Source organism: Galleria mellonella, unplaced genomic scaffold (genome assembly GCF_026898425.1).
Source record: "Galleria mellonella isolate WM207_F2 unplaced genomic scaffold, CSIRO_AGI_GalMel_v1 utg172, whole genome shotgun sequence".
Taxonomy (NCBI): Eukaryota; Metazoa; Arthropoda; class Insecta; order Lepidoptera; family Pyralidae; genus Galleria; species Galleria mellonella.
In genome coordinates this window covers 5,588,257-5,610,566 of record NW_026442015.1, presented here as the reverse complement: position 1 = coordinate 5,610,566, position 22,310 = coordinate 5,588,257, and the positions used below count along the sequence as shown (strand labels likewise).

Genomic DNA, 22,310 nt, shown 5'->3' with positions numbered 1-22,310 from the left:
CCATCCAAAGCGACATACTCACCACATCATCAGCATCAGGAATGGCCTTGTAGTCGTGTCCTACATTGATGCTTGTGCTGTCGCGACTCTCGCTGCCCTCCTGCAGTACTTGCAGATCCTGATAACAATTATGAATTAACTTAGCAAAGTAGGTTGCCGCTCATGTCTAAGGGTCGAGGATGATCCCGAAACTAATGGAGCTTTAGGGGCGCCATATTAGTTTTATATTGAGGCCTTGTTACCTACAGTAAAAGATCATGTACGCTCGAAAATCATAACCCTTTTAACGAAATAAACAGAGGTCAGTCACTTTAAAAAGCACACAGATATCTCCTAGAGTCTAGATGTCTGTGTGCTCTTTTAAGTGTCTAGGACCTAGTAATATCTCTGTCCATACCTGAGAACTCCACTACAAATTCCGCCATTTTTTTTTTGTATGCGCCATTCAGTACCATGCACATAACAGAGTATACTGTTTTTCCCATGATACCCCCCATGCGTTGCCATTCCTGAGGACTCAGATGTTATTCCTCTGTACCCAGTAAATTCACGCCAAGACAGAGGACAGACAGACAACACCTCTACAAAGGTGTACATAAGTTCGCCGTGTAGTCCCGGCATAAAATGGGCCATCCCTGCCTTTCCCGTGAGTGTCGTTAGAGGTAACTAAGATAACTCAATAGTCGAGGGATGGGCAGTACTGTCCCTTTTAAAACATCACCAAAGCTGTGTTGCGGTCGCCAACCTACTTGCCAAGCATGGCAACTACTAGTAGAACCTTCCGGGAAAGGCCTATGTTCAACAGTGGACAGTTAACGGACTAATATGATGATATAGTGGTACAACAGCATAGTTCTAAATAATGATAAGGGATACCATGGATATCACAGAGCAATCCATCAGGTGGGCCGTAAGCTTGTTTGCCATTCAATATTCCAATTAATATTGATAAGACAACTCACTTCTCTTCTAACAGTCGCCGAACTGGCGAAGTCATGCACCAAATCTAGCAGCTCGTCGGCGTACTGCACGAACTGGTCGAAGGACGTGAACGCAGCCAGGGCACCGGTTCTGTGGTGGCATTTCCTCATCGCCGCGGTGCACAGCTCTGCCGGTATACCCTCCTGGTCCTGGGCGGCCGAGAGCTCGATCTCCGATTGGCTGATTGGAATCCTGGTGACATATTATTTGTTGAATATAAATTGGCCGTTTTGGAGGGGAAGGGATTGTTAGTAATATGGACTACTAGTCCCATTGTTAGCAAATTACCCTGTCAGGTCGACCTTCACGTGGTCCCCGCTGGAAACCATCTGAATAACTGGCCTGTCTTTTTATCTTTACCTATCACTCCTCACTGGTGCCTCGCCAGTGTATACCAATAGCACAGACGGATTACCAATCCATTATAACCCATTTAAAAAACCGTTGATAATAATTCATTCTCTTTTCAGTTGATCTTACTACGGATCATGTTGTCTCTGTATTAACTCAGGACGGTGTGGCCACATACCGTGGTATAATAATAAAAGGAGATGTACCTGTTGGGGTGTCCTGTGGGCAGCACGAACTGGAAGTGCACGACGCCGAGCTCGCCGGACAGCGCCAGGTGCTGCAGGCACGCGATGTCGTACGACGTGTACGCGCGCCGCACGTACACCTCCAGTGCTGCGTTGCACACCTGCCGATGTCAACACGCATCTATCACTACTATCACGCCCCGGACACAACATTCAAAATTACCAAAATATCAACTGGGCGATTAGTCGTCAAGTAAACTTTGTCGGGAAAAATTATGTATGGGGGCATAAAAATTTTAGAAATGTTCAAGTGGTGCATAGCACAAAAAAGGTTGGGAAACACTGCTATAATATATATACATTCAAGATTATTTATTTGTAAAACATACGTATAAATACATGCAGATGTTAACAATACAGTGTCGTTCAAAATGTTTAGCCTGTATGGCATACAAACATATGTAGTTACACAGACAGTTAAAAATTATACGTACAAGTAAATTTCATACATCATTACATTCTAATTTTAAATACATTTTAATAAATAATAATAATAATTGTCAGGCGAAAATAAAAGTACGATGTCACAATAATGTTAATAAATATAAATAAACTAGCGACCCGATACGTACTTCGCTACGTATAAAGTGAAATAACAAAAAAAAATTTTAACATCATATTTATAATTATCGCTGACAATTTTTAATTGAAGCACGTCCAAAATGAAATGACCGCATGAATAACATAAAACATGCTTGTACTGTCAACACTGAAAAAAGTTTCAATTTGACAGCATAATCCCCATTAAAAAAAAATTAATTTGACAGAAAAATCCACCATTTATATATATATATATATATATATATATATATATATATATATATATATATATATATATATATATATATAGTGCGTAGGCACTTTTTTTAAATTTATTCATAGCTATGGATACAAGTCCTTCAGTCGCATACATAAAGGTTTCGACATAAAGTAAACCACCCCTTCTTTTCCCGTGGATGTCGTAAGAGGCGACTAAGAGAGGGCGAGGGATGGGCAGCAGCTTCCCTCTTAAAACATCTCTAAAGCAGTATCCCAGAAATGCGTAATTACACATGTTCACTTTTAATTGAAAATACTCCAAATATTATAATTTTTCGATACTGGCAAGTTAAAGTAATAATTTTTGTTATTTAGTATGGCGACTCTTCGCCATCTCTCGTGGTATAACATTCAAAAGTTTATTGTTCTCGTAAATTAGAGTTTATTTATAATTTATGGATATAAGATTTAAGCAAATAAAATACATTTATTATATATTTCAACAAAATAGTGTATGGTAGAATAGATTTCCGATGGCAACAATCGTGGTAAGTCTGGCAGCCAGCTCTTAGTTTTAACTTAGGTATTTAGATAACCTGCAGTGTAACAGGGAATCAAAATTAGATTGGTAAGTCATTCTCTCTTTTATATTTTTATATATTAGTAAATTATAAATTCACGATACAGTCCACTAACACTTTTTATCATAACCGAAGGAAATTCAACACACATTACAGTTAAAAAAATCTTATTGAATAAAAATCCATTTTTTCAAAAGTAACATATCGTTACCACTTACCGCTGCATTGGAGTGATAAAAGAAATCGTGCAGTATATCGAATATGGACGTTTCCGACAGTATCAGCTTCTGCAAGTTCTCCGGGTGGAAGTCGTGGCCGTACATGTCCACCGCCGACAGGAATATCGACTCCATCTGGTTGTGGCGGAGCTCGTACGCCGGCTGGTGAGCCGCTATTAACACCTGACAGTGAATGGATAAAAATAATTATTGTTCAAGTAAACATAAATACAAACATTTTTGAATGGTCACCTATCATCCCTTACTGGTGCCCCGCCATTGTATACGGATAGCGCAGGCGGAGTTACCATTCTATTATCACCATTAAAAAAAAAATTAACCTGACTTCATTGCTTATACTGGTTCACCACTATGTAAATAAGTGGCGTTACCATTCAACTGTCATTCATATAAGAAAATTGTATAAAAGCATACCTGTCTTGCTCTGAGCGCGACCCTGCTGTGCTCAGCTCTGTGCAGCGAGGTCAGCTCATTGAGGGTGGCGGCCAGCTCGTCCGTCAGCCCGGGCTCGTTGGACCACAGGTGGTCGATCAGGAGTGTCACCTAATAAGGAAATATTTTTATATTTAGTACATAGTTAAAATGTAGATCAGCCTTTTTTTATACAACTTAGAATGGCAAACAAGCCGACGGCGCACCTGATGGAAAGTGGTAACCGCCTAGGTAGCCTTTCCCAAAGTGGGCGATAACGCCCCCTTGTGGGCGTTGCAGGCCTAAAGGGAGGCGGTAAGATACCCAGAAAAAATTTATTAACTTATACAATAATTGATTAATTTGAAGTAATAGTAGTTTTTAAGTAGGTGAAAAAATGGAGGCACCAAAAATATTTTTTTCTCAAAGCGGGCAGTAGACAAAATAAGTTTGGGAACCCCTGATGTAGATAGATAGATAGATAGATACTCTTTATTGATTCCTTAAAAAGATTACAATAGTAAACTTATTATAAATATAAACAATTACAAGAAATAATCACAGTGAGAAAACAATGGGCGACCTTATCGCTAAAAGCGATCTCTTCCAGGCAACCTTTGGATGGAGAGGAGTAATTATAAACAGTTTGATCGGAGGCACGACGAAAATTCTATTATTTTTAAATAGGAAGACGTAATACATGTAATAATGTAAATATATATATATTTACAATAATATACAATTGTAACTATAATAAATTACTTACTTCCCTTACTAATGATATGCCATATGGCATTAAGCTCTCTATTAAGACTTATCAACGTAGGGTCAACATTATGTACATGTACAAACCAGTAAATTCTTCTTGGAGACTTGATTGTGCGAGAATATAATGTTGGCCACCGCTTGCATGTCGTCCTTGTAGCGGTCGCGGAGAGCCACCACGCACTTGTCGTACGACCCTGGAACAATTACGAAAAAAAAATAATTTAATGAAATTTTTGTCCCACTACTAGGCCATTGGACTAACAATGGGGATTATCAAACCCTTTACTAGCGATATAGAGTATACTGTTTCGCTCATGATACACCCCATGCGTTGCCATTCCTGAGGACTCATGTGTTATTCCTCTGTACCCAGTAAATTCACGCCATATCCCACCCTTCAAACCGAAACACAGCCATGCAAACACAACTGATTTACAGTGGAAACACGAATGGGACAAAGGTACCCGAGCAATCGACTTTTGTACAAAGTCTACCTTGCCAGAATATACTCAAGAAGAGATATTATTTCATATTCTTATTTATTATTTATCTTGTAGAAAACAATCAGACAGTAGCATATATTTTTCTCATATAGGAAATACTTACCGAGCTGGAAGTGGCTTTCCACCAGGTAATACTGCTTGAGTAGGTCGTGCACGGCTGCCTTCATACGACCGCGGATGCCATTCCTATGAATATAATATTAATTTAAACATATTAATATATATGAAAGATAAGCAAGCTGAAGTGACAATGGTTTTTTTTTTTAGTGAAGATGGAATGGTAACCCCGCCTGCGCTAACGGAATACGTTGGCAGAGCACCAGTGAAGGGTGATAGATGAGAATGAAAACAGGCCAGTTAGCCCATCATGATGAATTCATCAGGAATTAACCATGAGAGTTTCCAGGGGGAACCGCGAAAAAGTCGACCATAGGCATACCCAACCAGTATATTGCTAGCAATGGAATTCTCAGTCTCCATTACTAACAATCCCTTTCCCCCAGTGACAATGGGCTAGTCACATAGCTTGAGGAACCGACAACCGATGGGGAAGAAATTTTCTTAAGTAGCCACACTGTAGGTAAATGCAGTGTAAAACAAGCCCCCACTAGATGGAGTGACGACCTTAAATGCATTGCAGAGAGTCAGTGAATTCAGGTGGCTCAGAACCATTCCTTATAGCAATCTATAGAGGAGGCCTATGTTCAACAATGGACAGAAAAAGGCTGAGATGATGATGATTTAAAAAAATATAATAGTGTTGTGTTGCCACATACAATTATAAAATCCTAACAGTAATAGTTATTTATTAACTTGAAGTTGTTTTGTTTTTTTATACAACTTAGAATGGCAAACAAGCTGACGACCCACCTGATGGAAAGTGGTAACCGTCGCCTATAGACATGAGCAGTACCATGGACATAACAGAGTATACTGTTTCGCCCATGATACCCCCCATGCGTTGCCATTCCTGAGGACTCGGGTGTTATTCCTCTGTACCCAGTAAATTCACGCCATATCCCACCCTTCAAACTGAAACACAGCTATGTAAACACTACTGCTTCACGGTAGAAACAGGAATGGGACAGAGGTACCCAAGCAATCGATTTCTCTTCAAAAGTTGCCAGATACATAAGCAATATATATTTTTAGTGTCGCGAAACTGCTTTGCAGTTTGTCTGTAGCTCTGTACTCTTGTACATAAAGCTACATGCACATATCTTATGTTGGTGATACCCTATAATATCTCTCTTACCTGTACCTCTGCACGAGTAAAACGAGCGCTTGAGTGCTCATGAAGAACACGTCTCTGTCAGCTCGTTTCGCGAGCGACGCCGCGTGGCTGTAACTAGTGTTTATTTTATTTAATTAATCTAAACATTTTATATGTATTTGAGAAAAATAGGGACCTTTAAAGAAATAATATAATACTGTTTATTACGTCCAATACAGTCTTAATATTTTTTTCATAAAAAGGTACCAAGTTTAGTTGAAACTATGACGGGAAACATTTATTTATTTATTAATTTATTCATTAGTACAAATATGTGTAAATGGCGGACTTAATGCTAAAAGCATTCTCTCCCAGTCAACCAAACATTAAATGAAATTAGTAATAAATTGATACATTCCTTAATTTTTTTTTTTTGTACTATTATTGGACATCAGACATGTTTTTACCCATGAACGCTCAAGTTATGGAATGAGCTTCCTGTCGAAATTTTTCCCAGAGACTACAACATGGGTTCTTCAAAAAAGGGGTAAAGAGGTTTCTTCAGGGTGGACAACGCGCGCTTAATGTTTCTGGTATTGCTGGCGTTCATAGGCTATGATAACCGCTTACCATCAGGTGAGTCGCATACTTGTTTGTCACCTCAGTGGTATAAAAAAACCGAGCAATTTCCTTTTGTTCACATTTTCATTGTATTTTATTGATACATACTATAGTATTTTTATTTATTGGAGAGTGGTAATGCATCAGATGACTCGCCTGATGAAAAATAGTCCCTGTTTTTGACCAAATTGCCTATCTGACTTATTATCAAGTAACTTTTAAATGTAAAAAAAAAAAAGTAAAAATGTATTTATAATCAAAACATGTATAAGCAAAAAGTTCAATAATGATTCCTACACTAGGATGCCCTGTAGGAAACTGGATTAGTTTTACAATATACATTATAGTAATACAGATAAATATTTACGTATTAGTTTATATAAAGCATTTGTCTTTTTTAAAATAAAATTTTACAACTTTTACCCGACTTTACCTTGTGACTTCTGCGTGATCAAGGTTTGTTTATTGACTGATAAAAACAATAGTCTATCTCCTTCTCTATCTCCAAATTATTCATAATGATTGATTAAACAGTTAAAACACCAAGAGATAATTAACAAACAAACAGACATTAAAACATGATCATGTCCATAGTATAGTTCTTATATATAGTTATATAATTAGTCCATACGATGGAGTTATTGAGAAATTTATATAGTTACATAGGATCCTCATGCCTGAGAATTAACACGCAATTGTCTCTCGCGACAGAGATTCCGTACACTCACTGATCTATGACACTGGCGATCTGCTGACTGGGGAACTGCGCCAGCACACTGGTGATGTTCCTCTCGTACAGCGCCATCAGTTTCCGCACCTTCTTCTCCACGGCTATTGGGATACGACCGGATGTTGACGAGAGTACCTGATGGTATAATTTGCATAAATTATTAGTACTTTTATATTATAAATTATTAACCGTGTGGATCCCGGCATAGATTAGGCCACCCCTTCCTTTTCCTTGAATATCGTAAAAGACGACTAAGGCTATTATATTCAGCAGTAGATACAATATTATTACTATTATACGTTGGGCTAATCATTACATATTAGAGATCAAATGATGGTGAAACCGTCATTTTCGAATAAATATAGACAGAAGGACCTTACAGAGAATTTTATAAATTTTTAAAGGGCCGCCAACGCCTTGATATCAGTATCCATGGGCTGTAATAATCACTTACTATTAGATGAATCGCATATACCGAGTGGTAAAAATTTACAGTACATGGATGGACATTTCGGAGTACAAGACGTGATCTAAGTTCGGAATAGAGATATGTGAAGCCATAAGGTGAGATTTACCCAACAGTGGAACCCGAGTAAAAGTCACATATTTCCAAGTTAACGGAGGTTTCTAAATTTTAACCAGCTCAAGATACACATTTTTTTTTTTATTTTCTATTTATTTTCAAAACGTGAGATATCGACTTCGCGATTATTTCATTAAAACCCAAACAAACTTACCTCTTGCAGTTCCAGCAGGGGTAGTGAGGGGTCACGTAGGCTCTGCATGAATTTCTCCACCACCTCGCGTAGTCTGGGCGTGTTGTATGGCTCGGGTAAGCAATAACCTGAATTTAAAATAATATCAGAGGTCAATGTAAATATCCTAAACTAGCTGAGCCAAAATATTAACTAATAAAACATATATACTAAAGTTTTTTTTTAGATTGACGACCTCAATAGCACACCAGTAAGCAAACTGCTTTACGTTAAGGTTTTTTTTTTTTATACAACTTAGAAAGGCAAACAAGCTAACGGCCCACCTGATGGAAAGTGGTAACCGTCGCCTACAGACATGAGCAGTGCCATGGACTTAACAGAGATATACTGCTTCGCCCATGATACCCCCCATGCGTTGCCATTCCTGAGGACTCAGGTGTTATTCCTCTGTACCCTGTAAATTCACGCCATATCCCACCCTTCAAACCGAACTCACAGCCATGCAAACACAACTGCTTCACGGTAGAAACACAAATGGGACAGAGGTACCCAAGCAATCGGGTTTGATTGTTTGGGACAAACCAATTCAAGAAACAAACTTTTTGCGTCTCACTTGGGTCTAAGTGTTCTAGGTTATGACCCAAGATGTTTGTAGCCTGGTTCCTCATAACACAGAATATTCTATATTCCTCATACAAACAGTATGGGATTCTTCAGAAAGTGTAATAGTTCTTCAGAGTCGGCATCGCCCACGTGACACCCCCAGCATTGCACGCGTCTATAGACCATTTACCATCAGACAGGCTGTATGCTTGTTTGCCACCTTCGTAGTATAAAAAAATTCTAGCTTGAGGACCATGCCATTTTATTTATTTATAATTAATTAATTTGTTATTATTTTATCATTCTAAAAGACCTAAGATATTTACCTGCCAGCGTATTTTCCAATATGGCCCTATATTTGTTGTGGGCGTGGTTTAGTTTCTCCGATACTTGCGGGTTGTCCTCCAGCGGGAACTGTGACTTGTACGGCTGAGCTGTCGTCACCAACGACGGGTCGTCGAGTTCTACGACAAATAAATATGGCATAGTATAAGACAAAATATATATGTGGATGTGGGAAAGAAATGATAGGATATGAAGGTATAACACCAGTTGTCAGGGATGGTACCATATGAAGACTGATGCCTACCATTATACCTATATCTCATGCATTACTATTATATACTATTAGTGTATGTTCACGACACTGTTCATATCTACAATATATGGGATGACAGTTACCACTTTCCATCGGGTAGGCCGTCAGCCTGTTTACCGTTCTATCATAAAAATATGGACCCAAGTTATGTCATTATGTAAAATAACAACTTCTTGTGAACACACTGATAAAAAACGTGACGTTTCTTAGATATCCTACAAAATTTTGGAGTCTACCATGAAATGAGGCCCTGAATTTTCAGAAAATATTCCATGGTAGGCCCTCTTGTTTCGTACATATAGATTTTAGTTCATAACAAGTAGTTATTCGCTCTGTAAACAAAAACAACAGCTTTCATTGTCAAAAAATTAATATAGGACTAACAGTAAACCCTATCGACTGCAAAAAGAATGTGAAAATTGATACAAAATTGATAACGTAATCGGGTAACATACATAAATAATTAAGACTGTGTTCCACAGACACTGAATTCAGTTTTTTTTTTTTTTTTTTTATACAAGATTCAGTTCTGCCAAAATCATTTATTTTGATTTCAAAACTAAACTACTCAACTGATTTTGATAAAGTTACTATGAGACCAATCTATAAGTATATCCTTATAGAAAAAAAAAATCCAAATCAGCTTACAACTGATGGAACTATGAGGCAACAAACATAAAAAATATATTCAAATTGAGAAACTCCTTGTTTTTAAAGTTGGTCGAAAATTCAAATGAAGTGTGAATTTAAAATACGAGTAGAATATCAATGGGTACTTCATTCTTTTCAAGTCGGTTGATAAAATGATAAATTATACTAAAACTGCTTACCCAGAGTTCCAATAAGCGAGCCCATATCAAGGACGGCACCAGGCCTCAAGTTCCACGTCACCTTGCCCGACTCCGGCGCGGATAATGTCATCACCATTTTCATCACCTAACATCAAACAAGAACATAATTGAGTTTGTATTACAAATTAATGACTAAACTTATACCATGGGGTGTTAATGGTTACATATATATGGTGCCGTGTGGTGCCGGCATAGAATGGGCCGCCCCTTGCTTTCATGTGGGAGTCGTAAAAAGCGACTAAGGGAACTTAATAGCCGAAAGATAAGCAGCAGCGTCCCTCATAAAACAGCACCAGACCAGAGGGAGACTTTGTACAAAAGTCGATTGCTTGGGTACCTCTGTCCCATTCGTGTTTCAACCGTGAAGCAGTTGTGTTTGTATGGCTGTGTTTCGGTTTGAAGGGTGGGATATGGCAGTGAATTTACAAGCTACAGAGGAATAACACTTGAGTCCTCAGGAAAGGCAACGCATGGGGGTATCATGGGCGAAACAGTAACCAAATAGTTGCCAACCCGCCTACCAAGAGTGGCAACTACTAGCAAAACCCTCGTTAAGGGCCTATGCTCAGCAGTGGACAGTTAAGGGCTAATATGACGACGATATACACTATCTATTGTACTGTAATCATTTGGAGGGAATAATATTGGGCTTATTTTATACATTTACAATGTACTAACCTCAATCTCAGCATAGGGCTGCCCCTTGTCCACGTGTCCGCCATCTTCGACCAATGTGTTAATCAATTTGCCAGCAGAGGGCGCCCTCAGTTTGGACGGGTCTTTCTCCTTCTCGAAGACCACAGTCTGGTTACCGATCACTATCCGGTATTTATCGACCTCGTCTTTCAAATATGTGGTGTATGATGCGCCGTCGATTGAGAGCAGTATACCTGACACAAAGTAATACATAAATAGGTATTTTATGGGTAAACAAGTATATAAACTTAGGTCTTGGAGTCATTGCCCATCACGTGAAGTAAACCAAACAATATAACAATGTATGCAAGGACCTTGATATTTTCCAACAATCCTTGCAATGTTACATTAAGACTGTCAATTTGTTACTTTAAAATTTATAGCCGTCATTCTTTTAATGTATATAATATCGAATGTTATGCAGAGCAGTTGTCGGAGTGCAAATTTAATGCTGTTTTATGTAATATTTATTTTATTAATGTATTAATTTGTAATCTGTTGCCTTGCTATAAATAAATAAATAAATTAGTTAAAAAAAAACGAATTAAAATTTACGCCCCACAAAGAAACTGACTTCAAATGTGATTAAACCGATAAGTTATCATTTAATACACGCAAAAAAAATATATATTAATATAAACAAATTGAAAATCTCTCTCTATTGGAAGTCGCATAAAAATACGATTAAACAGTATATTCTGTCTGTTCTCCTTTAACCAAAGGTTGTCTGTAAGAGATTGCCCTAGCGTTAAGACCGCCTTTTGTACCTTTATATTTGAATCTGTATTTAATTTACTGTATTTCACTTGAACTATTCACTTGTCATTGTATATTTTTATATATGGTGCAATAAAGAGTTAAATAAATAAATATATTGTTTTGCTTACCACCATCAGTCAGATTATGCACCTCCATCTCCTTGAAACTGCCGTTCATGGCGAGGAAGTAAGAGTTGGGCCCTGATTTGGTCGCTTGCACCTTGTACTTATGACCGCTGTGTATTAGCTCCACATCTACGCAGTTGGACAGTTGACTAGATCCTTGGATTTGACCTCTGGAAACAAAAATAATAAAGTAAAATATATATTCTATCATTAAAAAAGAATATTATTGTCAAAAAAACGTGAGTTGATAAAATAATAAAAAAAAAATACGAGGCTCAAATTTTTTTGCCTTTTTAACTGACTTCAAAAAAGGAAAGTTCTTAATTCGGTTGCATTTTTTTTATATTTGTTACCTCAAAACACTGTTGGTTTTGCTAATAGTTGCCACACTTGACAGGCGGATTGACAATCACAGTTATTTGGTGATGTTTTAAAAGGGACACTGCTGCCCATCCCTCGCCCTCCTTTAGTCGCCTCTTACGACACCCAAGGGAAAGGAAGGGAGTGAACTATTGTATGGCGAGACCTCACGGGATACAGGGATGGATTCACACGGGATGGAGCAGGATACATGCCATCTTCTATCCCGGTCACGCAGAATTCGTGGGTAAAAGCGAGTAATTTATAAAGCTTACTTCTCCAGCGCGCTCTTGAACTCTAGAAGGTGCGCCGTGATGATGTTGTCAGCTATGAGTATTGAGCCACATAACACTCCAAGCATTATATCCGGCTTCTCCGCTTGCACCTGGTAAAGTAAAAAAATAGCAATATAAAAAAAATGAGGCATAGCTTCTCAAGAGTAGCAATAATTGGTCACTGAACTACTGTATATAAAGTTGGATAAAACTTTTTAACATTTTCTTACCATTTTTATGTAAAAACAACATAAGCTATTTCTCATTTTTTACATTAGTAATGCGGAGTCACGCCAGGCAGCTAAGATATAATATGTCTACTAACAAATAGTACTTACTCTCTCAGCAATAAGAGCATCCAGCCAGCTGGTATCTATATTATTTTCCTGGAAGGCAGTCGTCTCTAACAACGTGATCAGGTACTCCACGGTGGTGCGGAAGTCGCCGCGAATACTCAACTCCTTAAGCGCTATGACCAGATTCCTGAGAGAAACAATAAGTTAGACAAGCGATACCAGAATTATCTTATTTACGTATGGATTGACGTTGTGTTTTTTTTTTGCATATGTATGTATGTGTATTTGTATTAAATGTATGGTAGACAATACAGTGTGCTTGCTACATTTGCACAGTAAAGGATAACGCTTTTGTTCTTGTATTGGGGGGAAAGGGATTGTTAGTAATGGAGACTGAGAATCCTATTGCTGGCAATATACCCAACCAGGTCGATCTCCTCGCGGTTCCCCCTGGAAACTATTATGGTTAACTCCTGATGAATTCATCATGATGGGCTAACTGGCCTGTTTTCATTCTCATCTATCACCCTTCACTAGTGCTCCGCCTGCGTATCCCGTTAGCGCAAGCGGGGTTACCATACCATCTTCACCCATAAAAAAAAAACGCTTTTGTTCTCAAGACCGGCACCAACTAAATAATTCACTACAACTACTAATGTTTACTATGATCTATCAATTTAATAGAGTTTACTGGGCTACTAGGTCTGCTATGGCAGAGGTGCTCAAATTTGAACTGCTGGCTATCTACCTCAATATTGTTAAACTATGACCGGTCGACTCTGAGAGGTTGCAAGTATGTTTAATGAAAGAATGTTGTCTCGGTAGAGTATATCGTAGCTATTAATTTTTTCACACAATATGCATTTTTTTTGTCAAAGTTAACAGTCTACTTGTCTACTACAGTCTATTGGTATACATTTGTTTATTATTTAAAATTTAATTAAGTTATAGTCTACCAATGTAATGTGGTCTACTGTGTGGTTAACTTACTCTCTAGCTTGCTCCCTCGTCTCTCCCCAAGAGAAGCAGTGCCCGAACTGCGAGTCTGCAAACTCATGCAACCCCCCGGAGGCGGCCACACTGAAATACCCCCACACATTCTTCGAAGACCTGAAGTTAAGCTCCTGGACGGTACCAGACGATGGCTTGAAACCTGGTTACAAAATTTTATTTATTTTAAATAATTTCAGAAGTGTGGACTGAAAGACGATGTAGTGACAAAAATCGAAAAAGGAATGTTGCGTTGGTTTGGTCATTTGGAGAGGATGGATGAAAGAAGAATTACGAAAGAGATTTATCGAGCAAGAATGAATGGAGATATCGGTAGGGGCCGCCCTAGACGGACATATGTCGATCAAATAGGCGACGTGCTGAAGAAGGGCCAAATTAAAAGTACCCGTAACCGGCGAGCGTGTATGACAAGATTGATGAATGTGGAAGAAGAGAAAGAGGTTTGTTTAAATCGAAGCATTTGGCGTTCCATTGTTTCTGCCTACCCTAATGGGAGACAGGCGTGACAAATATATATGTATGTATGTAAATAATTTCAATAATCCAAAATTTAATTATTTTTTGTGAAATATGACTAAAAAGAATGCTGATTTAATCTACACTTAAGTCACAGTTAATCATTCAAAATTGATATTAGTTTTTATTTATATCTCCCTTTCATCTCTTCCCTCTTTAAGGTGAGATTATAATAACCTAATAAATTTTTTAGCTAATAGATGTAAATTTCACGTAACATTTCAATCGATCCCCTTCTAACCCTCTTATATGAAATTTAGTGAAATTTTAGTTACAAACTTAGTATTTTGGATAACATGCTATACTATGCCTTATAGTGTAATGTTCCTTTTTACCTTCATCAGGGTTCTCCGAGGTGATCCTGGCCGCTATCACATGTCCCCACGGCGAAGGTCGCTGCTTGGGCTCGTCGAAATCCAGCTGAGTCATGCCCCATGGAGACTCCCCGTATAGCAGGCGGATGTCTTTGATGTGGTATAGTGGGAGACCCATGGCAATCTGAAAACATATATTTTTTGTAAGGAGGATAATGGATTGGTAACTCCACCTGCATTATCAGTATACATTGACGGGACACCAGAGAGGGATGATAGAGTACGAAAGTCACTCAGTTGACCCGTCGTGACAAATTCATCAAGCATTAACCGATTAATGCACACCTCTGTGACTTATACGGGCGACGTTTACCGGCAGAATTGTGCAGCTCCGTGAACGTCACGGTCACTGTAATTTTATATATCTCAAAATATTACAGCTCTGTATGGGTCACGCTTAATATAGAAATATAATTTTCCAAATATTTTAAGTCCGTATCTGTCACGTTGGATGGTAGATTATTGCCATTCTCGGATTTTTTGCATAAATTAGTTAAAATAAGCATATTATTTAATAATTATTTGCAAAAAATAATTTTTTTTTTGTACCTAACTTTATTAAAAAAATGTGCATTATGGGGTTAACCATGACGGTTTCTAAAAGGAATCACGTATACCAGATAGGGTACAAATCCTTGGTTTAGGGTTTTATTTGGAGTTTTTTTTCTATCCTTCCCTAAAAAATAGTACTTTGTTGCATTTTATGACTTCCTAGGAATTAAAGATTTGATAGACATGAAGGTCGGACCTGTCAGAGGCCGCCCTATTAGTAGCTATATACTCTGTCAGGTGGTGTACTCTGCCTAGTGGCCGTCATCGATAAGTAAAGGTACACATGAGGTCGACCTGGAGCTGGGCGGCGGGCAGGTTGACGTCGGCGACCATCTCGGTGCAGGGGTGCTCGACCTGCAGGCGCGGGTTGAGCTCGAGGAAGTAGTAGGCGCCGGTGGCGGGCTCGTACAGGTACTCCACCGTGCCCGCGCTCACGTAGCCCACCATCTTGGCCAGCCGCACCGCCGCCTGCGCACCACACCAGCACGTGTATCAGACAGCATAATTCCAACAGACTCATCATCTTCACCACATAAACATGAATAGATAAACAAGAAAATTATGGAGCCTCTTACACGGCCAGTCCTGGCTATAAAATGGTAGGCCCAAAATTATTTGACATATTAATGAATTTATAAGTTTAATTTTTTTTTTATACAACTTAGAATGGCAAACAAGCTGACGGCCCACCTGATGGAAAGTGATAACTGTCGCCTATAGACATGAGCAGTACCATGGACATAACAGAGTATACTGTTTCGCCCATGATACCCCCCATGCGTTGCCATTCCTAAGGACTCAGATGTTATTCCTCTGTACCCAGTAAATTTACGCCATATCCCACCCTTCAAACTATAACACAGCCATGCAAACACAACTGCTTTACGGTTGAAACACGCATGGGACAGAGGTACCTAAGCAATCGACTTTTGTACAAAGTCTCCCTCTTCGTAACTTTATAGTTTCAACAAATCCTTCTCAATTCAGACGAACTCAAAACGCCATTGTTTTGAAAATTGCTTAAAATCAATTTGTGGCTTTGTTAAGAGGCATAGTGTCAGCCACTGCTAAACATAGCCTCCCCCATAAGGAAGGCTTTGCCAGTAATTATCACGCTTGGCAGGCAGGTTAGCAAACAGTTTAGTTTTTATTAATGTTGTAAGAGGGACACTGCTGCCCATCCCTCGCCTTCCCTTAGTCGCCTCTTACGACACCCACAGGAAAAGTTTATTTTATGCCAGGACCACGCGGCCAAATAAAATTACACTTTCATAAAACATTTCTCAATTCAGACAATTTCAAAACGTTCTTCTTTCGAGATATAATAACTAACAAAGAGAACTTTTTGATAAACTATATTAACTAAATGTCCAAGTCGTACACTGTGACGTTACATAGCCGTCAGCTCGTCTTTCCCCACTTTCCAATAACATACCTTTTCCATTTCAATGAAAACATCAGGGTTGGCAATAGCCGCTGGCGCCTCCTCTATGATCTTCTGGTGGCGACGCTGGATCGAACAGTCGCGGCCGAACAGAGAGATCGCGTTTCCTGCAAATATATAAGGCTTTTTAATCACGAACACATATAACGAACAGTTTCCCACTGTTTATAAAGATAACCACTTAAAATATCGGAAATAAGTGTCTTTATACAATTTACTACTATTTAAACTCACCATATTGATCGGCTAAGAGCTGCACTTCCAAATGCCTGGCTGATTTGGCCAGCTTCATCACGAAAATTGGTGAGCCTGGAACTTCTGCTTGCACCTGTTATTAAAATAATTAAAAAAAAAAACTTTTAATAAAGTGAATTTCCTTACAGTCTATCAAAGGTTTGTCGATGGCATACCATAATATGAAGAATTTCGAACTGTATAAAAACTGACCTGTCGGAACATGTTGTTGAAGTCATCAGGGTTTTCCACCTTCCTGATGCCTTTGCCACCACCACCTTCTGATGCCTTAATCATTACGGGGAAACCTGAAAATTTCAATTTAAATTAAACGATATACATTTACATTTCTGCTTATGGATATGGTGGCTTTAGTTGTTAAGCATTTAATAATAGTTGTAAGCTATATATATATATTTATATATTTCTCCGTACTTATTGTTATACATGTATCAATATATGCTGTGTTTGCGTATAAAAAATTATTACACTTAGTTCTAAGCTCCATAATTGTACATATATTTACATTATTTTGTGGAAACAATTGTTGGGAAACCTAAATAAATAAATTATAAGCGACTAGAAACAACGGAGACTCTGTCACACCAATTGCCGTAAGTAAATTAGACTGTAATATTTCAAGAGGGACGCTACTGCCCATTCTTCGACTAGTAAGTTTTCTTAGTCGCCTCTTACGATACTTACGGGAAAAGAAGGAGTGGCTCATTCTATGCCGTCGTATTATTAAATATGCAATCTTTCTAGAGTTTTTTGATCTACATACCAATTTTATTAGCAGCCTGTAGCCCTTGTTCGGGGGAAGTGACACATCCCTTGGCGAACAGTTCCGACGATATTTTGATTTTCTTAGTGTTGTACTCCGCTTTAAGATCTGAAATAAACAAATAGTAATAACAGATTGAGATTCCTGTTGGAATAGGGCATAACATATATATAAAAAAAAATATTAAGATTGTATTCAACAAAATAAAAACCAACTTCAATTATGGCGTAAGCAGTTATTTTGATTTCTAAACTATATATATAATTCTCAACCGATTTTGATAACATTTCTATGAAACCAATCAGTAAGTACATCCTTTCAGAAAAAAAAAATCTTAAATCGGTTTACAACAGACCTAGAATTATAAAGTAACAAACAAAAAATTCGAAACAAAAAATTAGATAAACACTCGTATATCGAGGTACCACTGTATAAGGTTCAGCAGTCAACGGAAAATCCGCGACTGAATTTACAACTAGCTGCTACATTTGATCGCCGATCTTCCGCGGTGGAAGATCGTCGATTTATTAAAAGCGGCGCTATCGTATCCCAATCCTATCGCTAGGATATGGATCCATATCGACTCACCGCTCCCGCTCCAAGGCAGCGTCGGTATGTCGGCTGTCTGCGCGACTATGGAGGACGCTATCTTGTCGCCGAGGGCCCACATGGCCTTCTCCGGGGGTCCGATGAACACGACACCGGCGCGGTGGAGCAACTCGGGAAGTTTTGGGTTCTCTGACGCGTGACCCCAGCCTGCCCAAACAGCCTGGAAATCAATAAAGATTATTTAGCTTTATATGAATAGTACCAGTCATTACAATGAATGTGAATGAATGATGTTCACATCATCATCACCACTGCCTTGCCTTTTCGCGTTAATTTGGAGTTGTTACAGTATGTTCTTCCACAAATTCCTGTCAACTGTACTGTGCTCACTCACCTTTTACATTTTTTCTACGCAACTTAGAATGGCAAACAAGCTTTTTATTTATTTATTTTTTTATACAACATAGAATGGCAAACAAGCTGACGGTCCACCTGATGGAAAGTGGTAACCGTCGCCTATAGACATGAGCAGTACCATGGACATAACAGAGTATACTGTTTCGCTCATGATACTCCCTCATGCGTTGGCATTCCTGAGGATTCAGGTGTTATTCCTCTGTACCCTGTAAATTCACTGCCATATCCTACCCTTCATATCGGAGGGGGGGGGGGGGTTGTTGTTAGTAATGGGGTCTAACAGCTCCATAACTAGCTATGTATGTATCAGGTCGACCTCCACGCGGTTTCCCCTGGAAACCATCATGGTAATTCTCGTGGAATTCTTCACGATGGACTAACTGACCTGCTTTCATCCTCAGCTATCACCTCTCACTGGTGCCCCGCCAGCGTATATCGATAGCGCAGGCAGGGTTACCATTCCATTTTCACCCATTAAAAAAAAACCTTTAAACCGAAACACAGGCATAAAAACACAACTGTAAAAACACGAATGGAAGAGAATCGCGGTTAAAGACCGTGTTAATATACAAACTGTACATACCTGCACTTGTGTGCGTATAGCTATGTCCACGATGAGCTCCACGTTCGCGTAGTTGTTGTTGTTGGAGCCGCCGGGCACCGGCACGTAGTGGTCCGCCATCTTTATGTACTCCGCATTGGCCTTCAGATCCTCCGGGGTCACCTACCAACAGCGACCATTGCATATATATATAATTTTATTTATATATATAATTTTAGAAAACTTGGGTCCATTTTTGTTTGTAAATGTACTAAAAAACTATGTTAATACTTAGATAGATAGATACTCTTTATTGTTCCCTCCAAAAGATTACAATAGTAATTATTTAATTACTAATAATGATCTAACATATTACAAAAACAAAATGTACTGCCATTATACAAAAAATTAAATAGATAATGGCTGATACAAAAAAATTGTGTATATGTAAATCGAAAATAGCAGAAGTTTGTTTTTATATTAACATTAGATACTAATGATTCATCATTTGTATGTTTAATATTATTTAACTATTATTTGGAACCAACTTAAAAAAAGGAATTTGTCAATTTGGTAGTATTTTTTTAATGTTTGTTACGTCATAACTCTGTCCGTTATAAACAGTTTTGGAATAATCTTTTTTTTTATCTGAAAAGATATACTTTTAAACTGGTCCCATAGAAATTTTATCAAAATCGATTTACTAGTTCCGTTCTAAAAACAAAGTAACTGGAGTCTTTACTTAAAACTAAATGAATATGCTACAATTGTCAGTTTTTTTTTTTTTTGTGTAACAATCTTAATTATTTCAGTTACTTTTATGAATATTAACGATAGACGTACGAGCCTAAAGTCAATGACCCGTGTAATCACTGTTCAAGTAAAAATAGGTGTAGTAGTATATTAAACATTAAAAACATTTACATTACATTTTATTGAGCATTTAACATCACTGGAGTCATATAATTTCGTCTTTCATTTGAATATGTGTTCCACAAAAAAAAAATTATGTCTATGGTGTAAAAAAAGTTGTTTTGGTATAAACTAAAAAATTGGTGAAACAATTTTGGTAACTTTCCTATGGGACCAATCTTTAAATATGTCAGGTTGTGGAATAAGCTCTCTGCCGAGGTTTTCCCAAGAGACTACAGCATGGGGTTCTTCAAAAGGGGGGTAAAGAGGTTTCTTCAGGGTCGGCAACGCACGCGTAATACCTCTGGTATTGCAGGTGTTCATAGGCTATGGTAACCACTTACCATCAGGTAAGTGGTTACCATAGCCTATGAACCGTATAGCCGTATGCTTGTTTGCCACCACAGTGGTATAAAAAAAATTGTCCTTTCAGATAATAAATAGAATTTTCCAAATGGGTTTATAACTGATAGAGTTATTGAGATTACAAACAAAAAAAAAACCGAATTGAGAACCCTTATTACTTTTGACGTCGGTTAAAGATCTACTACCGCTTATCTACGAAACTGCTCAAGCGACATTGAAATTTTGTAAACGTACAGTTTGCTCCATTGTCAGAAACGGGAGTTTTTATTCTGATAAGACAAAATAGGCCCTGTAAGTGGCGATAGGAGATAAAACAACATTAGCTAAATCATTTAGTTAAAAATAAAACAAATATGCTTATTATTATTATTCCAGCCGTTAACTGTCCACTGCTGGACTTCCCTATAAGTTTTGCCAGTAGTTGCCACGCTTCGCCTGCCAAGCGTGGCAATCGCAGTTAGGCCTATGAGGACGTTTTAAGAGAGACGCTGCTGCCCATTCCTCGCCCTCCTATAGTCGCCTCTTACGACACCAACGAGAAATGAAGGAGTGGCCCATTCCATGCCGGAGCACACACGGCGAAAACATAGTTAATTCAAGGAAAAAAATATTGTTAGTAATGAGGTCTAACAGCTCCACTACTAGCAATAAAAGGCATATTGCTAGCAATATGCCAGGTCACCCTTCATGCGGTTCCCCTGGAAACCATTGTGGTTAATGACCTGCTTTTATCCTCACTCCTCACTAGTGCCATGCCAATGTATACCGATAGCGCATACAAGGTTCCTATTCCATTTAAATCTATTAAAACACAGTTGACTCACCATCACAACAAAACGGACGGCTCTCTCGTTCTTGAACATCTCGTATGACCATCTTCTGATCGATCTCATACATTTTACAGCGCCAATACCGTTGTTTGCAATCAGTACCTGCAACATAAATGCTTTATTGATTGATTGGCATATATATGATATATAATTTTAGTATGTATGTATATCATCAATTAGTAGTACCGCATTCGAGTATTCTAACACCTCCTTATGATTGACTAGGAGAGAATACTTTGAGCATTAAGTCAGCCATGTACACATATATGTACTAATGAATAAATAATAAATTGCCCAATTCAAACTTTTCTAATTAATTCACTAATCAAGCAGTTAGCTTTACAATTACATCAATTCTTCATTCTCATATTAGGATATCCTAGGATTAAACTAGGATAGGTATTGTGAGGGGATACCCTGTATTCCCTCTGGAAACCATTATAGTTAGTTGTATTACTTAATAATTGCTGTGAATATCTGAACTGTAGCAACATGGATTTTATTTATTTTGTTTATTAATTAACCTGACTTTATGGACCGTGTATGTATAACTCATTCTTATACATAGTTTCTCTCATACATGCACTTACATTACTTGCATACACCGACTCTAACTTGCTTACCTTGTTTAGAATTATAATTTTCATTTGTATAATTAAAATTCGTTATTAGCTGTATTTATAAAACACTTAGCAGGTAAGTTATTTTTTTAAGAGCTGTGGATTTTTGTATTAAATAAATAAATAATTCTTGTAGAATTCATCACAATTTGATTTCATTAGTTTATACTGATATCGCAGACAGAGACTTTTTTTTTAACAAACTTAGAATGGCAAGCAAGGCCCACCTGATGGAAAGTGGTAACTGTCGCCTATAGACATAAGCAGTACCATGGACATAACAGAGTATACTGTTTCGCCCATGATACCCCCCATGCGTTACTGAGGACTCAGGTGTTATTCCTCTGTACCCAGTAAAGTCGCGCCATATCCTACCCTTCAAACCGAAACACAGCCATGCAAACACAACTGCTTCATGGTAGAAACACGAATGGGACAGAGGTACCCAAGCAATCAACTTTTCTACAAAGTCTCTCTCT

The 22,310-nt window shown here is 38.1% G+C and overlaps 1 protein-coding gene across 4 annotated transcripts in view; it reads right to left on the bottom strand.

The window, feature by feature from the left end:
• The window catches only part of LOC113509496 (acetyl-CoA carboxylase), an 80,536-nt gene that overhangs the window by 22,293 nt on the left and 35,933 nt on the right, over positions 1 to 22,310 (bottom strand). For all 4 annotated transcript variants that reach the window (XM_052892987.1, XM_052892988.1, XM_052892990.1 and 1 more), the window contains 26 exons: positions 21,206 to 21,313; positions 19,146 to 19,286; positions 18,185 to 18,365; positions 17,597 to 17,704; positions 17,026 to 17,120; positions 16,813 to 16,906; positions 16,570 to 16,685; positions 15,429 to 15,602; positions 14,544 to 14,706; positions 13,672 to 13,834; positions 12,724 to 12,868; positions 12,386 to 12,495; positions 11,754 to 11,920; positions 10,849 to 11,060; positions 10,150 to 10,255; positions 9,048 to 9,185; positions 8,140 to 8,246; positions 7,401 to 7,537; positions 6,094 to 6,180; positions 4,942 to 5,024; positions 4,420 to 4,529; positions 3,571 to 3,699; positions 3,136 to 3,318; positions 1,539 to 1,678; positions 963 to 1,173; positions 23 to 118 (listed from right to left, as the gene is read on the bottom strand). In XM_052892987.1, coding sequence (XP_052748947.1) covers positions 23 to 118; positions 963 to 1,173; positions 1,539 to 1,678; positions 3,136 to 3,318; positions 3,571 to 3,699; positions 4,420 to 4,529; positions 4,942 to 5,024; positions 6,094 to 6,180; positions 7,401 to 7,537; positions 8,140 to 8,246; positions 9,048 to 9,185; positions 10,150 to 10,255; positions 10,849 to 11,060; positions 11,754 to 11,920; positions 12,386 to 12,495; positions 12,724 to 12,868; positions 13,672 to 13,834; positions 14,544 to 14,706; positions 15,429 to 15,602; positions 16,570 to 16,685; positions 16,813 to 16,906; positions 17,026 to 17,120; positions 17,597 to 17,704; positions 18,185 to 18,365; positions 19,146 to 19,286; positions 21,206 to 21,313 — 3,504 coding nt within the window. The remainder of the gene's footprint in view (positions 1 to 22; positions 119 to 962; positions 1,174 to 1,538; positions 1,679 to 3,135; positions 3,319 to 3,570; positions 3,700 to 4,419; positions 4,530 to 4,941; positions 5,025 to 6,093; positions 6,181 to 7,400; positions 7,538 to 8,139; positions 8,247 to 9,047; positions 9,186 to 10,149; positions 10,256 to 10,848; positions 11,061 to 11,753; positions 11,921 to 12,385; positions 12,496 to 12,723; positions 12,869 to 13,671; positions 13,835 to 14,543; positions 14,707 to 15,428; positions 15,603 to 16,569; positions 16,686 to 16,812; positions 16,907 to 17,025; positions 17,121 to 17,596; positions 17,705 to 18,184; positions 18,366 to 19,145; positions 19,287 to 21,205; positions 21,314 to 22,310) is intronic.